Below are 15,054 nucleotides of genomic sequence, written 5' to 3' on the forward strand. Positions count from 1 at the left end.
TAAAATATTTGTACTAAAAGAAGATGACCAACTGGACTACGGCTGATGTCCAGAAGAGTCTGTATCAGGTTTTCATTAAAGTGGAATTTTGGATTAGGGTTGGCATTTGCAATGGCATGGGTACACCAGCGGCAAACTTCCACCCTGTAGTGTCCAGCATGACCTCCGACCTGAAGTCAGCTTGCCATTGGAGTCCGGAAAGCTGTGAGATTCGATGGGAAAGTGTGATTGTGAACATGGCTAGTCCATACCTAATAGCCAATTGACTTCAGGTTAAAGGTCAGGATGGGCATCATGGGATGGAAGTCTGCAGCTGAAAAACTCATTCCAGTGTGTGTTCCATCCATATGTGTGTTAATTTCTAAGAACATTCTAAATGAAATCATTGCATAGGCATTCTGCTTGATTCTATGTCAAGTAGCCTGTTCTATTGAGACAAAAGTTTGATATTACTTTTTACCTATGTTTTAGTAGTTTTTCAATCGTTAAATGCTAAAACATTAATTGGTAGGCAAGATTAAAAAAAAAGAAGTATCTCCAAAAACTCTATAAAAAAAAAAAAAAAAAAAAAAAAAAAAAAAACTAAATAAATAGTGTGCTCTTATCTGTTCTCCTTGGGATTGATACACAAAACTTATCCTATGAATTGCATATCTGGGAATACACCACACAACTAGATTTTCTGTTAGATTATTTTCTGTAGAGACTGGTCATTATCTCTGGTGCATTGTCTTCTGGTTATCTCCTGCTGAAAAGAACAATGCCTAATTTCTAGGCAGATAGATGGTAAGATCGATAATTTCCAACATGTTGGAAATTATCTGGCAGGTAAATCTAACAGAAAATCTTACAGAAAATTGTATGGTGTGTACTAGTCATAATTCTGGGAATACACGCTCGATTCTGAGCCATTTAGATGGCTCGATAGATCATTTCTGTAGTCCGATTATTTTGCCACTCGATTCTGCTTTGAGGACAATGGAAAAAGCTAAGAAAAATGAGCGGAAGAGAATCACCTGCGGAATCAAGCGGGGAATCGATCGAGAGGGAGAATCGAGCAGCAAAATCGAGCCATGTATGCCCAGAATAACAGAAAATTGTATGGTGTATTCCCAGAAGTTGTCTTAAAATGTAATTTAAACCACCAGCAAGCAAGAAAATACTGAAAATAATTTTTAAAGTACCTTTTCGCTGACTTTGGGGTACTATTTCAATTCTAAATTGCTGAAAAGTTTGATAAACTTAATTTACAGTGAAGATGAAAATTAACTCCTAAGAGATAATGCAGGAGAACATTGTAATTGCACATGGCCCTAAATGTTTTAATTCTCCTCATCTGTTTATCTCATGAATTGTCTATTATGGTTGAAGTGAATAAGTATTAAGGTGAGAAAAGCGTTGTGAATCATATCTGTAGCCTCAAATGCCTGCCTCCATCATCAATGGTTGACAGGTTCTCTTTGATCCTGTCCAAAAAGTACAATAATAATACAAGCAAACACATCTGCAAGGCTTACTCAATCACCTACACTGCTGGCTTTTTAACAGTTACATTTTTTTTTGTTTACATTTCTTAGGAATCATGACCATAAAAGGCTACTACAGCAATGATCTTAATAATTTGCTGTTCTTTGTCACCATTCATCTGCAAGTTTAACATTAAACAGTCCAAGACACTGGTGCACATTAACATTGCAGTATGTGCAAGTAATTGAAAGTCAATGCTCTTCAAATCAACATCTTCCAGGAGGTGACCAAAAAACCCTGCTTTTATTTGGTATGAACATACTCCCTCTCTGGCAGTTATTGCTTTTCTTTTTTTTTCTTGCATAGACATAAAAGGGCCATCATCAAGGACCAAAATTAAAGAGTTTTCAGGAAAACTGGGGTCACCTATAAATTTCATAGAGTACGGGGAGCACCAAGAACAATCCTGCATTTGGGCGTTGTTCCGTAACATATTGAAGAAGTTGAGCTCTGGACATTTCCAATTTGTTCTAATTTATGTTCCACTGTTTCATTTGGCATATGGAGAATGCGTCATAAATTCAGGAGAAATCTAATAAAACAACCTGACATTCCTGTAATCAGATGGGGAATTATATGCAAAATGTGGCCAATGTGGCAACTTAAATGTTTCACCTTCGTGCAGCAACTTTTACTCTGGGGTGAGAATCAAAACCATGATGCGTGGCTGTTGAGTTTTGCTGTGAATAAAAATAGAAACTGCTTATGCTCAGTGAACTTTTCAAGTTAACGGGAGGAGACCCCAATTTTATAAATGGGCTAGCATCACATTTGTTAAAGGACTCGTGTTTTGAAGTGCAGAGCATTGCATAGCTTAATGCTGATGTTATGAAACACCTGATGGAGGATGTGTCGTTAAAAAACGTTTGGTGACTAGGAGACCGTTTTTCTTACTGAAATGACCAATGGCATGGACTTCAACATATTGTTATAAAAGAAATCTCCATGCAAAACAAACTTCTCTGTTTTGGTGAAATAGAGTCTGTTAAAATACCCCAGTCCTGGGGACAAAAAAAAAAAAATGACTGAAGCCCATAGTCCGCTAGATTACCATTGTAGAAGTACTCTGGCACTGTTCATTGTCCAAAGCAACCCCCCCCCCCCCCCTTTCCCAAGTTGTCTTCATGTGTGACAAAATCCTTTGGTCGAATATGAGAACTCCCACAGCAATGGTGCATAAATCAAGGCCTGTGCAGGTGCAAGTTCCAAACCACCTGAGCACATAGAATGCTTGAACCTTCCGTCTGCACGCTTTGGGAGAGCTCTGCACCGCTTGGAGAAAGTTCTGGGAGGTGCAGGAGCTACTAGGACTGGGGAACAGGGTGAACCCCGAGGACAAGGAGTAGAGCCATGACACTTCTACAAAGGTAATCTAGCCCACCATGAGCATCATTTAATAGATATTCAATAGATTTTACCCCAATTTAGGGGTGCTTTATACAAGACAACGTTTTATTGCGCTTTTCTCCTGGTGGACTCAAAGCGCCACAGCTGCAGTCACTAGGACGGGCTCTATGGGCAGTGTTAGGGAGTCTTGCTCAAGGTCTCCTACTGAATAGGTACTGAATAGGTAGAGATTTGAACCCAGGTCTCCTGTGTCAGAGGCAGAGCTTATAACTAGTACACTATCGAGCCACCACTTTTAAAAGCTTTACCAGAAGTGGGCTTCAAAGCAGCAGGGGTCAGCCATACTATGCCAGGAAAAAAACACATATATAAGTAGATACTTGTTCTACTTACATAACAGGTGCATTGTTCTGTCCACATTTTGATTCCAGTTAATTATATATAGTAAATAAAGAGAATTCTGTTTCTAGCATTTGCCATCTTGGTTCTGACTGTAGTCCATACTGATGTAATTTCCTCCCTTTCTCTTGTTTTTTCTCTCCTACAATCTCTGTCATAGCTGCTCGCTTGTAAATACATAAGACCACAGCATAGAGATCGTATTTCAGCAGCACTGAACTGCCCCTCAGCCAATCAGTGAGGAGCAGGAATGTGGGAGGGGACATGACAAGCTTCCCTCTCTCACTGTCTTCAGTGATGGCGAGAATAGAGCCAGTCTGACTGAGATAAGATTTATTACAGCAGAAACATTTATGAATCGATTGGAGAGCTGGCATTGCAGGGTGATGTCCCAGGCTGCACAATAAACACAGAGCAGTGAGAAAAAGGAATTTGATTTTGTGGCTGACAATCCCCTTTTAACTGGTTCGCGGTCCACACTTTTTACCCTTAAAGGTTCCTGACATTTTTTACACTTTAGATGTGTTTTCATACAGCTATAACTTTTTAATTACTTATGCCACCTTAGTGATATAGATCTTATTTTTTTCAGTATAATCTAGGCTTTCTTTAGGTAATATATTTCTCCCAAAACTATTTTATAGTAATTTTATGGGGAAAAATTAGGCGTAAATGCAGAAGATTCACCCTTCCTAATTTCCACGGCACGTCCCACAGTTAAAAAACAAACAAAAATGAATTATTTGGGTATTCCCGATTAAAACGATACTGCATATGCCATATTTTATTTCTAGCTGAGCATGGGGCAGACCGTTATCCCCAGCCTGTCCATCTGTGGAGATCAAATGCCTTCGCTAGGGTGACAGTTCAGGGGGTATAGTGCTGTACAGATGCATCGCTAGGCAATGGCAGAGGGATACATCTGTAGGGCATTGGGCCTCAAACTTTTACCTTAGTGATCGCATCCAATCGCTACAGGTGGCAGTCATTAGACGTTTATAAACAGGTATAGGTATTGCAGGGGTTAATAATGGGTTATTAGGGTAGGCTGGGGTTAACAATTAACTGGGGATTAAAAAAAAAACAAAAAAAAAACACTATTTTATTGGGACCATGTCACTTAAAAAAATAAAACTAAAATAAACTTCTAAAACTCCCCCCACGCCCTAACTTTATTGAATGATTGTTATTAGCTAGGACAATGCATGGTCACGGGAGAGCGCTCAATCACGAGCACGCACGGAAGCATGTACACGCGGCAGCAGGTGGCATTTTTTTATTGCGGGACGAGGATTCTACATCCTAAAGCCTAAAGCAGCACTAATTAAGACATAGAATCTACGTCCTGGAACAACAACCAGTTAAAGTCTTAAGGTGCGTACACACATGCGACTATAGTCGTTTGTAACGATCGTTCCCCGATCTTTACCAACGACGATCGTTACAAAAAACGAACCACCGACTATTAAGGCAAACGACGAACGAGCCAAATCGCTACAAAAGAAAGTTCTGTCTCGGCGGATTTTAACCAACGACGATCGTTTGCAAAAGTAGTACATCGTTGGAAACGATCGTTCGTACTAGGCTTGACATGCGCATTTCACTATTTCTCCATGGAACTTCTCATTTTTATGCGCAGGCGCAATAGTTGCTTTCTGTGATGTAACGTTCGTTCTAACGATCAGATCGTTACACACCTTTTAAAACTACCTTTACTTAGGTCGTTCTTTCATCAATTAAAAGTTCGTTCGTCGTTCTTAACGAACGATCGTTGTCGCATGTGTGTACGTAGCATCAGTTCGGTCTCATGATTTTTTTAAATCCGTTATTTTAACCTCCTTAGTGGTATGCCCAACACTGTGTCGGGCATACCGCTTCCTGGCCCTAGGAGTCCCCCATGCAGAATAAATGAGTTCCTATGCCTGAAAACCCTTTAGCTAGCACCTGACTAGCTAGTACAAGTGCCCGGCACCAGCCGATCCCCTCGTTAATACATTACCCAGCCTGGATCCAGCGATGGCGCAGCCTCCCTGCACAGATTTGGTCTCTCTATGGGGAGGATCGGGTTGTCATGATGTCATGTGCGATCCTCTCCATAATGAAGACTGGAACTGTGCGGGGAGGCTGTGCAATCGCTGGATCCAGGCTGGGTAATGTATTAACGGAGGGATTGGCGGGGATCAGGGGGGTGCCGGGCATTTGTACTAGCTAGCCTAGTGCTAGCTAAAGGTTTTTCAGGCATGGGATCTCATTTATTATACTGGGGGGCACACACTGGCAAAACCTCCTGAGTGGCGTAACGCTCAGAAGGTTAATCAGTGCTGTGCAGAAACTTAATTAGAATTTTTTTTTAGTCTTCTGTGCTAATGTCATACTGTATACTGCTTGCCAGAGAGAACAGCTTGTAAGCTGTCCAAACTCCTTCCCTTATCCTTCATCTCTCACAGGAGGTAGTCAGGGAGAAGATGGGAGGGAGCACTAGCTAAACTTTCTCACTGAGCTGACCCTGCCCGTCGCTTGCTTGTGCTTCAGTGGAAAAAAGAAGTCGGTGAGGTCAGGTGATGGCTCTGTACTGGGGAAGGAATTGTAGCTTTGCACAGAGATACCTTGGTCAAGTAACTGACATTTTCAAAAAGGAAGTCCCTGAAACAGCAGCATCATACAGGAACATTGCCCAAGTAATTCCATAATCCCTAGTTCACATGGTGAACTTATGTTTCAATATACTGTTTCCCGGTCTTTAGAGACCACTTCACAATGGGCCAAAATATGCTCCAAACCAGCGGGGTGGAAGCAGATGTGTAAACGGAACCTATGTTCAAGTGTACCTGAGACGAGAAAAAAAAATGGGATGTAACTGGGGGCTTTCCCCAGCCCCCTGCAAGCCACTGGCTCCCTCGCCGTCCTTAAAATGTTTTCATTTTATACTTTACAGTGTTGGGAGGGTTTCCCCACATTCTTGTGGTCAGGGTGGACTTTATTATATAGGGCAAGGTGTCACAATCAGATCTTCCACCCTGAAGTGACGAATACTGGTCATGGAGGAAAATTCCTCTGCCTGGACTGCCTTCTCTCCTTGTGGCATCCAAGATGGCTTGGTTGGACGAGGAAGGATTGATGGAGCTCAAGCTGGAAACTTTTCATTGTATCGGAGGACATATGTAGTGTTGATAAAGTCATACAAGTGGGTGTTTGCGTTCCACTGTCATAATGGACACCACAGATACATTAATAATGGACATTTCTGAACAGGTCCTATAGAGAACATAGAATCTGTTGACCTGTTATTTTATCTGTCTTTCTCAGCTCCGGAAAAAAGGTACATGGTCTAGTGTAACCCAAGCTACGCTCAAAAGTTTCGCTTTCAAAAAGTTTCCCAAAATCTTTTATTCAGTATAGGATAGGAGTCTGAAGTAAAAAAAAAAGAAAAGAAAAAGATATCTATATCTATATATCTATACACATATACACACACACGCACGTACATACATATATGCATACACACACAACATATTTTTCGGACCAGAAGATGCACCTAGATTTAGAGGACAAAAGTCAGGAGAAAAATATACTAAACCTGGCGCGTCCATGAAGCAGGGGCATCTTGTGGAGCTTCTCCCCCCAATTATTATTTTCCCTTGTAACTCATGTCCCCCAGTACCTCTTGTGTTGCCCGTGTCCTCCTCTGTCTCGTGTCCTCCTCTGTCTCGTGTACTCTCCTCTGTCCCCCTCCTGTGTCATCTTCGACCCACGTTTTCTTCTCTGTCCCTCTGTGTCACCTTCTGACCCTCTGTGTCCCCTTTTGCCCCTATATGTCCCCAAAGTAGTACAAGCCGCATACCTGCAGTGGTCTTCTGCCAGCAGTCACTGCTATTGTGACTTGTCAGCTGACCAGGTTGAGGGCAGGTGGAGCAGGTACGATTGGCAGGTACATGGTTCACGAATGGGTATGCACATTTACATTGCGATCGGATATGTGTGTGTTTTAAAACTCATATTTATAGGTTTTAAAAGGTAGGAGAAGACCTGTGTAGGGAAGATTTTGATTTAGCCCCAAATTGCTTTTCAATGCACCATTGATACATACAATATGTATAATACACTTACCTCCTGCAATATCTAACGGTCCATTTTTTTTCTTCAATTCAATCACTGCCTCCAAAAACTCTTTACCTCCCCTCTTCTCTAAGGCACTACCTATGTAGAAATAATACAAACCACACACATTTGTTTCACGGTATCACATTTTTTAAACAGCTTATCTTTCTTTATCCCCTTCACAGGTTTCAGCATACATTTATTTTTATTTGCATAGAAACCACACCTTGAGAATTGGAAACAGAGGCATACGGGAACTATGGTCCTTGTAATAAGTGATGTCAATATATATATATATATATATATATATATATATATATATATATATATATATATATATATATATAACTTTATATTTCGTGCTTATTTAAAAGCAAACCACTCTGCCCTTTTCCAGATACAAAGGGTTAACAGTTATAATTGCTGTACTTCATGAACCTCATCATCCTTCTGATTACTTGGACAACCACTTTTCCCTGCTTTAGTTCAGCACGTTCAGTAGGGTAAAGCAAACAAAAATAAGAACATTTTAAAAAATCTGCATGGTTTGCAATCTTGACATTTAGATACTTACCTCAGGAGTGGGGGAAGCCTTTGGATCCTCCACAGGCTTCTCCTGTTGTCCTCGGCTTGGCCGTTTCAGCATGATGACCCCAGAAAATCATGAGCGCGGTGAAGTAGCACAGACCAGTTCAGGCTTTGGTGGAAATCAGCTGAGCCGAATCAGGTCCATGCTACTATGCAGATGGTTTGCACACGTGTAGTACACACCCGATCAGGCTTGGCTTTTTCTGCTGAAACCAGAGTGGGTCTGTGCTACAGAGCAGGCGCAATGCGGCCATTTTTCGGGAGTCTCAGTGTTGGAACGTCATGATGGAGGAGGACAGGGGAAGCCTTTCCCTCTCCCGAGGTGAGTACCCCTTTGAGGCACTTTTCTTCCCTTTCAGGGTTACTTTGAAGGAACATGCAAAGGACTCTCTCTCTCTCTGTCCATTTCATTTTGTCATCAGAATATGTTCTGATATCTTGCAGATGAAGGCTGATGACTGCCAAACAGGACCATCAAGACAAGGCAACTGCAATCACAGGAGTTCAAACCTGGTTGAACTCGATGGACGTATGTCTTTTTTTAACCAAAGAAACTATGTAACTGAATACCTGATATCCAAAAATATCTCCCATCTCCCTCTGTGCATCCTAGAAAGAAAACAGCCCCATCGAACAGCAAATAAAAGATAAATAAATAAAAGGGCCAGCTATAATACCCTCTTATGGGGGCAGATGGTTTTGTACAATGTAATAATGTTGAATTGCTAGGTGAGATAACTCAAAGGCCTAGTGCACACCAAAAACCGCTAGCAGATCCGCAAAATGCTAGCAGATTTAGAAATTCTTTGTCTTATTTTTCTGCAGCGTTTCAGCTAGCGTTTTGCGGTTTTGTGTAGCGGTTTTGGTATAGTAGATTTCATGTATTGTTACAGTAAAGCTGTTACTGAACAGCTACTGTAACAAAAAACGCCTGGCAAACCGCTCTGAAGTGCCGTTTTTCAGAGTGGTTTGCGTTTTTCCTATACTTAACATTGAGGCAGAAACGCATCCACAATCCAAAATCTGCAGCAGCCCGGGAGTATGCGTTTCTGCAAAACGCCTCCCGCTCTGGTGTGCACCAGCCCATTGAAATACATTAGCCTAGGGGATCCGCACCCGCAAGCGGATCGCAAACTGCAGCCGAACCGCTCTGGTGTGCACTAGGCCTAAGTGAGAAAGGAGACAATTTCATTTTTCTAGTTAACCTAGTTGTCTGGAGACCAGCAGTACATGTTTACTGGAAATAATAGATTGAAGGCAAATTATTCGTCCAAATGTTATTCTTATTGGGTTTAAACAAAAATAGACTTTGGATGACTAAGGTAGCTATTTTGATTTGCCAACCATCGAATGAGATTGTAACATCATGCAAGTTGTTAGTACTTAGCATCATTAAACTGATTACACCTGTTGCCTACAGAAAAGTTGATGGAGTCATTTTAAGACTAAACAAATATTCACTTAACATCTGTTGAGTGATGTAATCTCTACCAATGAATACCGTGCCTAATGGGCCAGAAGTGGTCATTGTAAAAAGCTTAAATAACCAATCCCAACACGCCTTTTGCCTGTGTTTAGTTTTTACCATTTGCTTTTAAACAGGCTTTAACAGCAGCAATACCACCACTGGCCACTAGAGGTCATTACACTACTGAAACTAATGTAATAACACTATATTCAGTGCTTCATATTAGAGGAATCAAAATAACAGATGTGCAAAAGTTCCACTGTTACAGATTGTCAACCCATTTCTATTGGAAGGGAAAAGAATGTGTTTGGCGAAGATCCAACAACAAAAAAAGAGGGACAGGTTAAATGAGCTACTATGGCTCTTTTATAACAGTCAGAACAGTTATAAGCATCTGTACAACACCTGTCTATATTGAGTGATTAAGAACTACATAGGAATCATCCAGCTTCTGCTTGTAGGCAACAGGCATGGGTTAATATGGTTACTCTGTCATTAGACTGAATCCTCTTAAAGGGTTACTTAAGTCAAAATAAAAACCATTGTAACTTACCTGGGGCTTCTTGCAGCCCCCTGGAGTCATCCTGTGCTGTCCTTCAGAGTCCTCCATCGAGCAGTGGCAACTTCCGCAAATCTGGCCAGCGGCTGCTAGTTGGCGGCTACTGTGCATGTGCAGCCGAAAACTGCATGCAACCTGATCACGCCCCCACTGCCAGGAGTGCTCTGCGCAAGTGCAATAGCAATTTTCACATACTGTGCATGTGTAGAATGCTCCAAGCCTCGGGAATGAGGTGAGGAGGTGCGTGGCCATCCAGCTTTGCGGGGGATCGTCGATACTTGCTGGAGGGACTTTGTGGGCACAGGATCACTTCAGGGAGCTGCATGAATCCCCAGGTAAGTTAAATTGATTTTTTATTTTCACTTTTGATTTCCTTTAAAGGACTTACGAGGCCAGATTTGTAAAAAATACATAAAAAAAGTTAGATACCTGTGTGTGTTTGCAAGGCACGGAGGACGCCGTCCGCGCCCTACGTGCCGTTCCGCCTGGTCCCCGCTGCTTAATATGCCCCCGAACGAGCCCCGACCGCACGGCCCGGGTCGGGCTCTCCAGCCTTCACAAAGATGGCCGCCGGAGCTGGCCGCGGCTGCGCAGTCCGCATAGCCGCGAGTTCCACGCTACTGTTACGTGGATCGGGGGGTTGGCCTTAGAGCTGCGCAGCCGCACTCGCGGCTATGCGGACTGCGCAGCCGCGGCAAGCTCTGGCGGCCATCTTGGTACAGACTGGGGAGCACGACCCGGGCCGCGCGGTCGGGGACCGTTCGGGGGCATATTAAGCAGCGGGGACCAGGCGGAACGGCACGGAGGGCGCGGACGGCGTCCTCCGTGCCTTGCAAACACACACAGGTATCTAACTTTTTTTATGTACCGTATTTTTCGGACCAAAAGAGGGGAGAAAAAGTCCCTGCGTCTTATGGTCCGAATGTAGCAATTTCCACATGTTGTAAACAAAACCGTTCCTTACTGTGCGGTCTCACATGTCACTCCTGCTTCTCGCTTTGCTGCTAATCATGCCCCTGCTGTAGCCATGTACATAACATCCTACCTTGACCCCCACTTCAGCCATGCTGCCTTGCCCGATGTGTTCGGTACATCACTGATGAGGCCAGTCACCCTGCTCCACGCTGCCGCCAATCCGCGTTACTCCTTGCCAGCAAAGTTTCCTCAGCTCTGAATTCCGATGCCGCTAATCCCCTCTTTCTGGCACCACTCATCCCCTCTTTCCGCCGCCACTCATCCCCTCTTTCCACCGCCACTCATCCCCTCTTTCTGCCGATACTTTGCCCGGTGTTCGGTGACATTCTTTGCGCGCTGAAACTCCCGAGTGACAGCCTATCTCCGCCCACCGCATGGAGGCCTGTGTCCCGAGTGACAGCCTATCTCCGCCCACCGCATGGATGCCTGTGTCCCGAGTGACAGCCTATCTCCGCCCACCGCATGAATGCCTGTGTCCCGAGTGACAGCCTATCTCCGCCCACCGCATGGATGCCTGTGCCCTGAGTGACGGGTGATCTCCGCCCACTTCATCGCTGGTGATCTCCGCCCACCGCATGGATAGATCACTCTTCCGCCCACATGAGGAGGCACTGCCAGCATAAGACCGCCCACCACTCCGCCCACATCACGAGGCTCTGCGGGCAGAAAACCGCCCACCACTCCGCCCACATCTGGAGGCTCTGCGGGCAGAAAACCGCCCACCACTCCGCCCACATCAGGATGCTCTGCTGAATGGGCATAACACCGCCCACCGTCACACGGCACGAGTGTTCTTAACAGGCAGCAGCAGTTTATAAGGTACAGTAACGCTGCTGAGAAAAAAGTGGCTTCTAGAAAATTGAACCTGAAGTTTACACTGTGTGCTATTGTAAACAGCACAGAAGTTACCTACCGTGTACTGCATATTCACTGCTACCCAAAAAACCATACTGTGTACTTGGCCCATAAAACACGCACAGACGTTCTGCTATCCAGCAATCTATGGTAACTTGTATTGTCACACAGTGTAAATCACTCCAGCTCTCCCAACTCTAAAACTGTCAGCAAAGTTCAGTGCTAGATGTTTGGCTATACCCATAAATCATGCAGAGACTCTCTCTGCATGATGGGTATCCACAGTGGCGTAGCTACAAACCTCTGGGCCCCGATGCGGAATCTGGATGTGCCCCCCCCGGCAACAACAGCCCCCCCTCCCCCGACAACACCCGACGGATGCACACACATATCAAAATCCCTATAGCCAGCTATAGGTACCCCCAGTATAGGTAGTCAGGCATAGGTAAGCCAGTATAGTTGCCCCCGGTATAGGTGAGATAGGCAGGCGCCGCCGGTATAAGTTAGATAGATAGGTGCCCCCAGTACAGGTTAGCTAGGTGGGTGCCTCTAAAATAGGTAGCCAGAATAGTTGCCCCCAGCGTAGGTTAGATAGGTAGGTGCCCCCAGTATAGGTTAGTTAGGTAGGTGCCTCCAATATAGGTAGCCAGTTTAGTTGCCACCTGTATAGGCTAGCTAGGTGCCCCCAATACAGGTTAGATAAGTAAGTGCCCCCAGTATGGGTTAGATAGGTAGGTGCCCCCAGTATAAATTAGATTAGGTCGGTGCCCCCTAGTATAGGTTAGATTAGGTAGCTGCCCCCCAGTATAGGTTAGATTAGGTAGCTGCCCCCCAGGATAGATTAGGTAGCTGCCCCCAGGATAGATTAGGTAGGTGCCCCCCAGGATAGATTAGGTAGCTTCCCCCCAGGATAGATTAGGTAGCTGCCCCCCAGGATAGATTAGGTAGCTGCCCCCCAGGATAGATTAGATAGCTGCCCCCCAGGATTAGGTTAGAATAGGTAGGTGCCCCCCAGGATAGATTAGGTAGCTGCCCCCCAGGATTAGGTTAAATTAGGTAGCTGCCCCCCAGGATTAGGTTAGATTAGGTAGCTGCCCCCCAGGATAGATTAGGTAGCTGCCCCCAGGATAGATTAGGTAGGTGCCTCCCAGTATAGGTTAGATTAGGTAGCTGCCCCCCAGAATAGATTAGGTAGCTGCCCCCCAGGATAGATTAGGTAGGTGCCCCCCAGTATAGGTTAGATTAGGTAGCTGCCCCCCAGGATTAGGTTAGATTAGGTAGGTGCCCCCCAGGATAGATTAGGTAGCTGCCCCCAGGATAGATTAGGTAGGTGCCCCCCAGTATAGGTTAGATTAGGTAGCTGCCCCCCAGGATTAGGTTAGATTAGGTAGCTGCCCCCCAGGATAGATTAGGTAGCTGCCCCCAGGATAGATTAGGTAGGTGCCTCCCAGTATAGGTTAGATTAGGTAGCTGCCCCCCAGAATAGATTAGGTAGCTGCCCCCCAGGATAGATTAGGTAGGTGCCCCCCAGTATAGGTTAGATTAGGTAGCTGCCCCCCAGGATTAGGTTAGATTAGGTAGGTGCCCCCCAGGATAGATTAGGTAGCTGCCCCCAGGATAGATTAGGTAGGTGCCCCCCAGTATAGGTTAGATTAGGTAGCTGCCCCCCAGGATTAGGTTAGATTAGGTAGCTGCCCCCCAGGATAGATTAGGTAGCTGCCCCCAGGATAGATTAGGTAGGTGCCTCCCAGTATAGGTTAGATTAGGTAGCTGCCCCCCAGAATAGATTAGGTAGCTGCCCCCCAGGATAGATTAGGTAGGTGCCCCCCAGTATAGGTTAGATTAGGTAGCTGCCCCCCAGGATTAGGTTAGATTAGGTAGGTGCCCCCCAGGATAGATTAGGTAGCTGCCCCCAGGATAGATTAGGTAGGTGCCCCCCCAGTATAGGTTAGATTAGGTAGCTGCCCCCCAGGATTAGGTTAGATTAGGTAGCTGCCCCCCAGAATAGATTAGGTAGCTGCCCCCCAGGATAGATTAGGTAGGTGCCCCCCAGTATAGGTTAGATTAGGTAGCTGCCCCCCAGGATTAGGTTAGATTAGGTAGGTGCCCCCCAGGATAGATTAGGTAGCTGCCCCCAGGATAGATTAGGTAGGTGCCCCCCCAGTATAGGTTAGATTAGGTAGCTGCCCCCCAGGATTAGGTTAGATTAGGTAGCTGCCCCCCAGGATAGATTAGGTAGGTGCCTCCCAGTATAGGTTAGATTAGGTAGCTGCCCCCCAGAATAGATTAGGTAGCTGCCCCCCAGGATAGATTAGGTAGGTGCCCCCCAGTATAGGTTAGATTAGGTAGCTGCCCCCCAGGATTAGGTTAGATTAGGTAGGTGCCCCCCAGGATAGATTAGGTAGCTGCCCCCAGGATAGATTAGGTAGGTGCCCCCCAGTATAGGTTAGATTAGGTAGCTGCCCCCCAGGATTAGGTTAGATTAGGTAGGTGCCCCCCAGGATAGATTAGGTAGCTGCCCCCAGGATAGATTAGGTAGGTGCCCCCCAGTATAGGTTAGATTAGGTAGCTGCCCCCCAGGATTAGGTTAGATTAGGTAGCTGCCCCCCAGGATAGATTAGGTAGCTGCCCCCAGGATAGATTAGGTAGGTGCCTCCCAGTATAGGTTAGATTAGGTAGCTGCCCCCCAGAATAGATTAGGTAGCTGCCCCCCAGGATAGATTAGGTAGGTGCCCCCCAGTATAGGTTAGATTAGGTAGCTGCCCCCCAGGATTAGGTTAGATTAGGTAGGTGCCCCCCAGGATAGATTAGGTAGCTGCCCCCAGGATAGATTAGGTAGGTGCCCCCCAGTATAGGTTAGATTAGGTAGCTGCCCCCCAGGATTAGGTTAGATTAGGTAGCTGCCCCCCAGGATAGATTAGGTAGCTGCCCCCAGGATAGATTAGGTAGGTGCCTCCCAGTATAGGTTAGATTAGGTAGCTGCCCCCCAGAATAGATTAGGTAGCTGCCCCCCAGGATAGATTAGGTAGGTGCCCCCCAGTATAGGTTAGATTAGGTAGCTGCCCCCCAGGATTAGGTTAGATTAGGTAGGTGCCCCCCAGGATAGATTAGGTAGCTGCCCCCAGGATAGATTAGGTAGGTGCCCCCCAGTATAGGTTAGATTAGGTAGCTGCCCCCCAGGATTAGGTTAGATTAGGTAGGTGCCCCCCAGGATAGATTAGATAGCTGCCCCCAGGAT

The 15,054-nt window shown here is 45.4% G+C and overlaps 1 protein-coding gene across 2 annotated transcripts in view; it reads right to left on the reverse strand.

Annotated features, from left to right (window-relative positions):
* MACROH2A1 (macroH2A.1 histone) overlaps nucleotides 1-15,054 on the reverse strand; it is a 95,098-nt gene that overhangs the window by 23,040 nt on the left and 57,004 nt on the right. For both annotated transcript variants that reach the window (XM_068277939.1, XM_068277941.1), the window contains exon 7: nucleotides 7,381-7,470. In XM_068277939.1, coding sequence (XP_068134040.1) covers nucleotides 7,381-7,470 — 90 coding nt within the window. The remainder of the gene's footprint in view (nucleotides 1-7,380; nucleotides 7,471-15,054) is intronic.

The sequence above is a fragment of the Hyperolius riggenbachi genome, chromosome 3, assembly GCF_040937935.1.
Source record: "Hyperolius riggenbachi isolate aHypRig1 chromosome 3, aHypRig1.pri, whole genome shotgun sequence".
NCBI classification, from domain to species: domain Eukaryota; kingdom Metazoa; phylum Chordata; class Amphibia; order Anura; family Hyperoliidae; genus Hyperolius; species Hyperolius riggenbachi.